This window comes from Lycium ferocissimum, chromosome 7 (assembly GCF_029784015.1).
Source record: "Lycium ferocissimum isolate CSIRO_LF1 chromosome 7, AGI_CSIRO_Lferr_CH_V1, whole genome shotgun sequence".
NCBI lineage: Eukaryota > Viridiplantae > Streptophyta > Magnoliopsida > Solanales > Solanaceae > Lycium > Lycium ferocissimum.
Genome location: NC_081348.1, coordinates 54,225,155 through 54,237,528, shown reverse-complemented (window position 1 = coordinate 54,237,528; position 12,374 = coordinate 54,225,155). Strand labels below are relative to the sequence as shown.

Here is a 12,374-nt window from a genome sequence, read left to right as displayed (position 1 = left end):
CGGTTATACAAATTGAATAGCGTAAGCAGGCACTATTTGTTTCAGTAAGTGAAGACGTACATTTTCTAACATTTGGTTTGGTATAATTTAATAAAGGAAAAAGGGTCAAAAATACCCCTCTACTTTGGAAAAAGGACTATCAAAATATCATCTACTTACAAGTACTTCTAGGAATACCCTCAAATATTTTGGGTCGAATAATGCCCGATGGAAAATAAAATGTCATGTATTTTAGATACTTATCTGCTATCGTCATTTGAATCCCTCCACATTTGATCCGCCAAAATAACTCAAATTCATGATTTAAACCCAAAACTAAATACCGTCACATTTAAACTTTCCCTATTCTTAGTCATAAATAATAACCCGAGTTCTAAAGGATCACTTCTCCATGATTTTCTGCATGTTTACTCATCACTTAAAGTTCGTAGGTATGAAGTTTGAGAGAATTTCCACCAACATCAATAAGGTGTTTCTTCCACAAATGATCGCACCCCTAACAATATGGAGTTTAATATTTGGTTTAATTTAAATCACAATCAAATAAATCACAAGATTTACAACAAATTAAATTACGTAAATTAAATTGGTAAATTAAATTGCTAGAATTAAATTGCAATGAATTTGGGCCGGATTATTTTAAGTCAAAGGATAAATTTCCGTCAAGGCTCCACCAACAATATATTTGAAAACTTTAAGATTTATAATAAGACGAGTTAAAAAAATAATTATAATTGAGATTTTGAGAAATAAGTTCGGCTTATATATAGCGATATTTTTAAAAAAAAAATTTTTTCCAAAATAGAGGGGTATTTTTGACCCTTTTCCCTTTAATAAAATAGGATATGCTAAGGATAGTGCTTTAGTTAATCTTTTTTGTGTACTTGATGATCAACAATTCTATAAATTCAGATTATCTCTTTCGATGTTTACACGAAAATAATAAATACAGTATCATTTATATAGGTGTTTATATTTAATCATGATTAATTAATACAGTATATATTTTCACCTTAATTTATCTCTTGACCTAATAAATTAATATGTTAAACAGGGGTAACCTCATCCTAACTAAACACATTATACTAAGCTCTTTCTAACTAACATAGATCATAACCCCGTTTGGCCATAGATTTTGGTTTCAAAATTTAAAATAATATTTGGAGATTATTCAAATAATTTTTTGTTTATCAAATTAACCCATTATTTCAACTCCAAACTTCATCATATATTGTATTGGAAGTCTGAAAACATGTTTTAGGAATTCTTTTAATCTTTTATAGTAGTTTTTTACTCACAAAATTTTAACTTTATTTTCATGTCCAAACATAACTTTGACTTAAAGTTACCATTTTTCAGCTTCAACTTCAAATTTACCATTTTTTTTTTCTTCTAATCTCAATCAAATTATGTCCAAAAGCCTGCTAAATCTTTTACTCCTATATCTAAGGTCGTTAGTTCGAATTTCACGAATGATTGGATGGAAACCGTTTCAAGGAGCTACTTATTTTGTATATTGAAAACACCACCATTAAGACCTACAAGATACAACCATACAATTATCCCTCATAATTTCCAGAGAATCTGAACTTCAAATAAAGCACACTTCACACCATTAAAGAGTCCAGGCTCTCATATATTTATGTCAACTAAGTATATTTGTTATACTATCGACTTCAACTTGGCACGTTCCTAATTTTCTAATAGCTGTGCAACATAAACTTCACCCAAAATAGAATAAAAAACAAAGATGGAAACTAAAAAAAATAGTGATAAAAGAGCAAGTTAGAATGTGATCTTGACAACCTTTATTACTACACTACTCCTTTTAACATCGTTGGCACTTAGATAGATAGCTACAGAGCAATACTAAAATGACCATGAATACTCATTTCAATTAAACCAATAGCAAGACTCTTTTTCATTCACTTATATAAACAGTTCTAGTACAAAGAGTCACATATTCGATTGCATATCCACAGTTTGACAGTACTAGTAAAAGTTTATTATAGAGAAGCCTACTAGTAGAACCTATCAACTTCTAGCATAACAGTGAAAACAGAATACTACTATAGCACCTTCAATCAATTTTGCTCAATTTCAGTATTCATTTCCTCAGCCAGGTCGACCGCCAAGCAGCTAGCTCCATTAGTTTCAACTTCAGACCAAGTTGGATTTCTGTCAGGACTTTCCACAATCGGCGACAATGCATCAAGATTATTTGTTAGCTGTTGTAATGGGTGACATGTGGTCTCATCGTCATATGGTAAGGCACAATGTAATTTTGGACGAGTTCTATATCCAGCTGTTATTTCTGTTGATGCTAAAGAGACAATGTGAAGTTCATCAGTTTCTTTCACATACTCAATTTGCTTCACTGGAGTTTTGACATTTTGATCAGTTGTCTCTGGTGATGATGTTAAGATTGATAGTGTATAAAGAGTATCATTGTCAGTCCATGGATTGTTGTTGAAAGCGGTTATTCTTCCACTTCCACGTGCACTTCCCATCAATTTCAGTACTGTTTAATCATTTCAACGACAATAGTAAATATTCCAATTGCCAACAAAATCAACAGCATGGGAAAAAAAAGGGGAAATAGGGTAAATCATTATGAAAGCAACTATACAATTAATCATCAATTGTCTGCTGCAATGATGTTAGAATTCGTAATATCAAAATGGGTATCGTTCAGATACAGGAGAACATTAATCAAACAAACCCCATAATTTTCAGAGATTTCAAGAAAACACAAGTAGAAGGAAAACTCTCTTTTGTTTCTTAAAAGTTCACAAAATTGACACTGAAACTCAAGAAAATAAAAAGAACAAGAGCCAGAAACCGAAAATGTACAAAGAAGATCATCAATTCATCATCATAATGAAAGCAAAAAAAAGCAATTAAATTCATTTCAATAAGAAAGAACGTAGAAGAATATCGTGATGCAAGAAAACACAATTAGAAGAACTCTCTTTTGATCTTAAGACTTCATGAATTTTCATAGAAAACTATCACACTGAAACACAAGAATGAACAGAGAAGATCATCATTATAATGAAAGCAAACACACAATTAAAGAACTTATGATCAATAAGAAGAGGCAAATTAATTACCAGAAGTGAAGAACCAGAAAGTAAGAAGGGCGACAAAGCCGAAAGTTAAGACAAGAAGAATCCAGTTGATTAGTCTTATTCCTCTTGTCACCCATCCACGTGGTTGACCTTCAGAATCATGCATGTACGCAACTTGGTTTCGACTAAGAAGGTTCAACATGAATTCATCCATTTTCTTCTTCCAACTTAGCAATTTGTTGAACATCTTTAATCAATTATCTCTTCTCTACACAAAGCTTAGCTATAGAGAACAGTTTCTTGAATCCTTTTTTTTTCTCTTTTCTGTGAACTGGGATCTGTCTGTGACTGTTATGTGAGCAGCGTAAGAGTATATGTAGTTCATTAGTTAGTTAAGAGTCGGTTTAATTTGTTGAAATTGGCGCCAACAAATGGGAATGCAAAGATGTCCTATCAACTTGGAGCGCTACAGTTTTTGATATTATGAACGTAAAATCCTCTTTTTCCTTATTTGTACTATTGTTAATACATAGAGTCAATTCCACTTTATTTAAAGGCTGGGAAAGCCTCCGTATATTGAATGGGAACGATAATTCTTTTATACGAGATCTTTGGTAAAAAAAAATTCTTTTGAGTAAAGATCTATTTTCTTTTTCTTTTTCTTTCTAGAATTTAAACACGAAAAAATATACTCCCTCCGTTTCAATTTATGTGAATCTATTTGACCGGGCACGAAGTTTAAAAAAGAAAAGAAGACTTTTAAACTTGTGTGGTTATAAATCATCTAAAGGTAAGTTATTTTCAAATATAAAAAGGAGTCATTCATTTTTTGCACTGACTAATAATGAAATAGGTTCACATAAATTGAAACAGAGGGAGTAAATCTTATTATTGTCACATTCACCTATTCCGTTAAAAATAATGTACTTCTTTTAGGATATAACAACTACTTGGAATAATTTGTTAATAAATTTCAAGCTTAGTGACATTCGTTTTACCTGTATGCTTATTAAATTTTTGACTTTTAATTGCACATTAACAGTCTACCTAATTTCTCCCTGTAACATTACCTTTTGGGTAATTTATGAATTCTTTAATTCATCTCTTACATTATTTTATTGAACACACACACACCAAATATATATATATATATATATATATATATATATATATATATATATATATATATATATATATATATATATATATATATATATATATAAAGCAAAAGAACTATTAACTCAGGTACTTTTCTTGATTAGCATAAGCTTGTGTTTTCTCTTTTTTGATGAGTTTAAGCTAAGAATCAATTTACCCCCTTAATATTTATGCGTTGGAAAAAACAATACCTCCTCCACATGTTGAATGAGAATGGTAACCCCCTTAGGCCTTATACAATATTTTCTGGTGAGACTTTTCATTTTTTTAATAGCGATTTTTTAGAAAAAGACATACATATATAACTCCTATTTATTTGATTTAAGTTGCCCATACATTTACATAAACATAAACACTCAAATAAGATGCTAATTGATTTCATATAACCAAGTATTTCGTTCATAACCCTCAAAGAATTGTTTATATAAATATATTAGAATTTTTTTTATATAGTTTCAGAAAAAATTAAAAAAAAAATACTTGGCTTATCTAAGTGATTTTGAAAATAAAAAAATATGCTTAAATAATCAATTTATGTGGAAATAGTTGTGAAATATATCTTAGCGGATGGAATTAATTACTACTACACAAAATATTCATAGATGACCCAAAGGTAATTAGAGGTGAAATTAGGTAGACTATTGATGTGTAATAAGAACCCAAAAATTTAATGCGCATGCAGGTAAAACGAATGCCACGTAGCTTGAAATTATTAACAGATTATTCCAGGTAGTCCTAAAAGAAGTACATTATTTTCAACGAAATAAGTGAATGAGACAATAATAAGAATTACTTATATTTTCGTATTTTAATTCTAGAAAGAAAAAGGAAAAAAGATCTTTGCTCACAAAAAAGAAAAAATTTACCGGAAAATATTGCATAAAGGGGTTATCGTTGTTATCGTTCTCAATATATATTTGAAGGGGGTATCATTTTCCGACCCTTAAATATTTAGGGTAAAGTGGGATTGACTCTAATAGATAGTAATAAGTTAATAACTCACCTAATAATCCGAGTTTAATTAGGAAACGATTCTTTAAAAGATCTCATAAAAATCGTAATTGTTTCACTTTGGATACAAATTTGGGAAAGACACATGATTCCATGCAAGTATCCTTTAGGAAAAGGTTAAAATGATGTCTGAAAAATTTACACATTTTATTAGCGACGTACACAGGTGGGGTTGTTTCGGATTCTTCAATTATCAAATCAAATCAATTTTGACGGGTTTTAAATTTTATAAATCAAGTCAAACTAACAAAAATCGGGTTTTTTCAATCTTGACTGTTCTCCAATTTTTTGATTTTATCGGATTTTTTCCCGATAAGATCTTCATATCACAAATATAACTTGTGCTCCATAAATTTCTTTAGTCCTAATAATACTAAAGTCGGTTAATTTGTTGAACTCGGCGCCAACTCTTTTAATTTGGGTGCCTCTGCCACGAGTTATTTTCTTGCTACGGAGTATTACACTATGATTATTAGAGATTGGAAAGACAGTCTACATATTATTTTCATTCGATCGCTAGATGATATGATTGGATTCACTATGAAAAATATTTTCCGTTGATTTTTCTTCTATCGTACTAGTACACATAAGCAAAGAATTTACTCACGTTCAATGTTTACACGAAAGTAATAAATACATGATATATATCATTTACACTTATATTTATACTTGATCATCCTCTCGTCCGTAGTAACTTAATGTGTTAAACATCAAAATGTGGGTAAGATCTTTATGGGTCTCCTATCATGCGTTCAGCACCAACTTTGGGCCGCAACTTATTCGAATTTTTGTTGTGTAAGGCTCCCTAAAAATGGAAACACTCTCTTTTCATTCATAGGGCTCAAATTCGAGATCTCGCTGGCTCAAATTCGGATGGGTTAAAATGGGTCAAATTAATAAACGGGTAACCGAAACACCCCTCGCCCTAAATTAATTTGGGTTGATAATGGTTGTCAATGTGTAAACTAACTGGTCATAACTCAACCTGCTCAACGTAACTCATTCACGACATTCTGGTTTGAGTAATCCTGTGGCCTAATTAATTACGAAACATCAACTGAAATATTTTTTTTGCTTTCTGGTCAGTTAGCCTAAATGATTATATTGCATTACATTGACCTCTTTTATGAATATCTTAAACATAGCTAGTTAACTAATTGCCAGTATTACTTATTAAAACTGCAATGAAGCAAAGATTATGATAGTCACTTAGCTTTCCTCATTTGCAAGTAAAACTTTTAAGTATATGACTCATACATTGTATGATGAACACATATACTGTGCGTATGTCAACAAAGTGAATCTGTTAGAATTGACTCCAACTTCGCATGTGCCTTTTTTCCTATTTGCTGTGCAACATAAACCTTACCCAAAATAGATAGAGTAACAAAAAAAGTAAAAGATGGAAACTAACAAAAATAACCAAAGAGCAAGTTAAAATGTGATTTTGACAACATTTATTTCAAGTACCTTTTAACATCGTTGGCACTTGAATAACTATAGAGCATTACCAAAATGACCATGATACTCAATTGAAGCAATTGCAAGACTCTGTTTTCAGTTTTACTTGATCAATAGCTCTAGTACAGAAAATCAGATATTAATTCGTACTGCAAATACACAAATGTGATATCTCAGTCTAATACTCTTCAATCAACCCCAAACTAGCTCATATACTAGTAAAAGTTCACTACAGAAATACCTACTAAAACCTTTCTTACTTCTAGCATAACACTGAAAACAAAGGACTACTGTAACACCTTCAATCAATTTTGCTCAATTTCAGTATTCATAACCAGATCCAGTGCCAAGCAACTAATTCCATTGTCAACCCCAATCGGCGAAGATGCATCAAGATTGTTCGTTAGCTGTTGTTCCGGCATTAGAACCAGTGATTGATGACACATGGTCTCATCGGTCGTGCCAAAGTTTAAGGTACAATGTACTTTCGGACGAGTGAGATATCCAGCTGTTATGTCTGTTGATGCTAAAGAGACAACGGGAACTTGATCAGTTTCATTCACATGCTCAATCGGATCGATTGTTATTCCATTAGTATTATGCAGTGGAGTTTTGACATTCACTGTCTTCTCTGATGCTAAGATTGAAACATCAAAATAGTCGGTGTCGTTTTCAGTCCATTGATCGTTGTTGGAAGCAGCCATTTTTCTATTTTCGGTCCACCATTGATTCATGTTGTAAACAGTGATGTTTCTATTTCCACTTCCAGTGCTAATTCCCAACAATTTAACTGTTCAACAATCATAAATCTTAGAATCCCAAAACAATTTACATTCATTTCAACAAGAAAGAACAGAGAAGAATATTTTGCTGCAAGAAAACACAATTAGAAAAACCCTACCTAGTGACACTGAAACACAAGAAAATTAACAAACAAAACAAAGAACTAACAACAAGAAAGTGAAAGCTTTTCTTGGACCAAAATGAACAGAGAAGAGTTTTTTCGACAAGAATGAGAAGATCATAATCAAAGCAAAAACCACATTATCCTCAATACATCAATAATGAACAAAGATGATCATAATGAAAGCAAAAAAAACAGTACATTCATTTCAAAAAGAAAGAACACAGAAGAATATCATGCTGCAAGAAAACATAGTGAGAAGCATGTAATATATACCTGCAGAAGTGAAGAAGCAGTAGAAAAGAAGGATGACGGAGATGACACCAAAGAGAAGAATAAACCAGTTGATTATCCTTATTCCTCTCATGACTCTTGCGGGGTGTTGTTGTATTACTTGTGGATGAACACGTATCAAAATGTGGAACATTAATTCGTCTGCCTTCTTCTTCCACTTTACCAATTTGATGAACATTATGAATCAATCAATGAACACAAAGCTTAGCTATAGAGACGAGTTTCTTGAATTCTTTTCTGTAAAATGGGATGCGTATGCAACAGTTACATGAGATGTAAGACTATTATAGTAGCTAATCAGTTAAAAGTCGGTTAATTTGTTGAATTTGGCGCCAACTTCTTTTATATATATATATATTGGAGTGCCACTGCCACGTGTCTTTTTTGTTGTTGCTATTACGCTGTAATTCTTTAAAATCTGGTGGAAATTATATGTGAGTAATTGGGAGAATGGGAATGCAGAAGAAGTCGGTAAAAATTTGGAATGCTACACTTTTGAGTAAATTTTGGAATGACTTTATGATAAATATATGTAAATTTTCTCAAACAAGTTATAAATAGGAGGGTACAAATTTACGAAGGAAATTTTAACATATATATTAAGAAAAAAATAGTACTCATATTTTTATAAAAGATAGAAATAATATATTCATCGACACTAGGGGTTCTTACCACATTCAGTAAATAGTGGAGTCGTTCGGTAGCTAGTTAGGATTATGCAGGTACTAGTAATATGGGTTACCATAGATTTCAAATATAGTGCTCCTCCATTTCAATTTATGCGACATAATTTGAATCGATATAGAGTTTAACAAAAAAAAGATAAAAGGCAATCGACGTTTGTGTTCCATGTTATAACGTTTGTGTGACTATAAAACTTCTAAAACTTATGGCCTTAAGTATATCATAACATTTGTATGCTTATAAAAGCTTATCATTAAGTGTAAAATAGAGAGATGTAAAATTTGTTGTTTATAAATTTAGAAGTGTTTCATTTTTTATTTTACTTTTTGCAATTAATATGATAAAAAGAAAAGTGTATCACATAAACTAGAACCTATGAAGTACTATTATTTAAGTAATTTGCTTTATTTTTTGGTTCGCTTTATGTGAATAGGAATAGGAAAGAACTATAATTAATTATTCTTATGTTGTGTAAAAGTTAGACCAACACATACGGTAAAAAAATTACCTGGTATTTATATAAATCGAATATGACATATGTCTTTATAAATATGGTAATCACAAATGGTTGTTAACTATTCGAGGTTTGGGTTAAAATTGTCCCTTATCTATGAGAGTAGGTTTATTTTGGTCCCTCAAATATTACCCTGAGCATATTTGATCCCTTATCTATGGGAGTAGATTCATTTTGGTCCCTCAAATATAATGCTAAGCATATTTAATCCCTTAACTATGCTAAAGTGAGGCACTATTGGTTCCCCTAATAAAACCCGTTTAAAAAGTAACGGTGCTAAACCAATGTGACACTCACGTGACTTATAAGAGGCTAAACTCATTGGACAAAAATACTAAACTCATTCTTTAAAACAGGCAGAAACTTTATCTAATATATTGAAATTTGCATTCACATGCTTCTAAATGCAAATTAAGATAATTTATAACAGTTGTTAAAAAGAATTTTGATTTTTTAATATTTAACAAAAAAAACTTTATATTCACATGCTTCCAAAATAAGTGGAACGGTTCCATGTGTACTGTCAGATTACCGTTTAAGAGTTGGTTACCAACCATATGATCCAAATATTATGGGTTGCTTTGCTAATATCTTATATGAGTTGCATTTTTTAGAGAAATGTCATTACTCTGCATTGCATTTTATCCGATGGGTTTAGCCTTTTACGAGTCACATGAGTATCACATGGATTTAGTACCGTTACTTTTTAAACGGGTTCTATTAGGGGACCAAAAGTGCCCCACTTTAGCATAGTTAAGGGATTAAATATACTTAGTGTTATATTTAAGGGACTAAAATGAACCTACTCCAATAGATAAGGGATCAAATATGCTCAGGATAATATTTAAGGGACTAAAATGAACCTACTCTCATAAATAAGGGACAAGTTTAACCCAAAACTCTTAACTATTCCCTATGTCTCAATTTATGTGAAGGTGCTAGAGTACGAAGCTCATAAAACTTAATTTTTTACTATGAATATCATATAAAGTCTTTTTTTTGTTTATTGAAACAAAATTTACATATTTATAAACTATATGAAAAGTACTACAAATTGACATAACAAACAATTCAAAATATTTTTTGAAAAAAAGATTGAGACAATTATAATCAAAGAAAATATTATTTGACTCTCCAACTAGTAAAATCTTCTCATAAAATGAGACGAGAGTAAAACATGTTCACACCTTATCTTATCATTTAATCATAATAAAATTAATATTACCATTGATGCTAATAAGTTCTTACCCCTGTAACACTATGATTGGCTCAAAATGATTGATTTAAGAAAAAGCCTGGTTTAACAATGACAGCAAAAATGCTACTGACAAATTAAAGTGAGCTTGAGTAATAAGAGAATGCAGAAGAATTTTCCCGAATGATAAAGCATGAAGATTCTTTTGTCATCAGACAATAGTAATCAGTTCCAAGATTACAACAACTAAGTACAAAAATTGATCAACATTGTATATAACTTTCATACAATAAATAAACATTTTTGTATATAAAATATTATTAAAATTTTATATATGTAATGTCGGGTTGTTTGATTCGATTTGACTTTTTTTAGTTAAAACTAAACCAAACCAATGGCGGTCGGATTTTTCTTTCTCAAACCAAACCACTAATTAGATTTTTTTTCGATTTGATTCGAATTGTCGATTTGGTGCGGTTTGTCGGTTTCCTTTGTACACCCCAAAGTCTTGTGATTTTAAGCTCGGGGTAAGTTTTCAAATCTTGAAGGTGTACTGTTGGTGCAGGGAGTATGTATGTACTGCTACTTTAAACTAGGAGGGCAAAGTTGGAGATATATACACTAATAATATAAAAAATTATACTATTACTGAATTTAAATTGTGATAGTAGGTTAATTATCAGATTTATCAAATTATCAAGGGAGTAATGTTTATCAAGAAATTATAATTTAGCTAATAGAGTAAATGACTTAATGTCTAAACACTTTTTACACCATCAATACATATTGGGATGGGAAAATTACAGCCAAATAATGTTTATCAAGAAATTATAATTTAGCTAATGGAGTAAATGACTTAATGTCTAAACACTTTTTACACCATCAATACATATTAGGATGAGAAAATTACAGCCAAATACCATTTCGCATCTAATTTACAAAATATATACATAGTGTATATCTGGTTCAAGATTTAAAATTTTCGCTCATTTTGTGTATAAAAACAGTATGAATTATGTATATCTAGCTCAAGGCTTAAAATTTCACTCACATTTTTTGCGTATAACGTTCATGTTAGGTTTCTGAAAAATTAATACAGCTACAACAACATTGTATATAATTGTATATAACTTTTATACAATATTTAAGGCTTAAAAAAATCTCTCAAAATCACATTTTATGTGTATCTCGCTCATAACGCTCAAAAATTTGTTTATGAAAACTGTTTAAAAATTACGAAAATACATTAATACGGTTTTATACAACAAAATATATATATAATTGAAAAATATATAATTTTGTAAATAAGGAAAAAGGATCGTTATGTTTTGTAATAAAGAGCCTTTATACAATATTTTCATTTTTTTAACGGATTGCCCTAAAAAAATCTCTCAAATTTCGTGTAGAAAAATGTATGAAATATTAAAAAAATATATCTTGCGTCATTGAACAAAACAGAAACAAGATTGTCAAATACTATAACCTGCTAGGGGTGTTTCTCACTGGTCTAGTCATTTTTATTTCTACCCGTTCAATTCTTTTCAGAGGACGAGGAGAATATCGACAAGGTCCCAGTGGCGGAGTTGTATTAAAAATTACGCACATATATACATGTATATAGATTATATGAATTTGGACATACAAAAATTCTCACATTTCGATTCAATTTATATGAATTTTTTCGGAGAAAAATTAAAATATATATATTTTTTAAAATAAAAATTAAAAATTAAAAAAATATGAAAAATGAAGATCCGTTATATTTTGTAAATGAGGAAAAGTATCGTTATGTTTTGTAATAAAGAGCCTTGAGTAGGTAGCCTATGTCATTTTCCCTTAATTTTTTTCCCCTTCAACACAAATAATTTTCATTTTTTTAATTCTATGTTATAATTGACTTGAAAAGGACTCTTCCATTTTTCTTCAAAAGCTTTCTTCTCATACAAAAAACACAATAATATTTACAATGTAGTCATTAAAGAGTCTTGTTTAGGGAAAGATTATTTTTGTTGAGATATATACTATTAACCATGTGTTTGGATATAACATTTATTATAGAACAATTATTTATTCAATAAAAAT

General features: G+C 30.3%; 1 protein-coding gene across 1 annotated transcript; it reads right to left on the bottom strand.

Annotated features, from left to right (window-relative positions):
* Window positions 1-1,791: 1,791 nt before the first annotated feature.
* Window positions 1,792-3,520, bottom strand: LOC132062983 (uncharacterized). Its single transcript, XM_059455434.1, has 2 exons — window positions 3,114-3,520; window positions 1,792-2,521 (listed from the first exon to the last, which is right to left on the bottom strand). Exons 1-2 carry the CDS (start codon window positions 3,316-3,318, stop codon window positions 2,085-2,087), a joined length of 642 nt encoding a protein of 213 aa, XP_059311417.1. The 5' UTR covers window positions 3,319-3,520; the 3' UTR covers window positions 1,792-2,084.
* Window positions 3,521-12,374: the final 8,854 nt, after the last annotated feature.

Excerpts from the sequence above, each read along its gene's own strand:
- LOC132062983 (XM_059455434.1), bottom strand. The coding sequence starts at position 3,318 with ATGTTCAACAAATTGCTAAGTTGGAAGAAGAAAATGGATGAATTCATG. Across the intron at positions 2,522-3,113 it reads TTTCTGGTTCTTCACTTCTG|TACTGAAATTGATGGGAAGT; the intron begins GTAATTAATTTG and ends ATGATTAAACAG.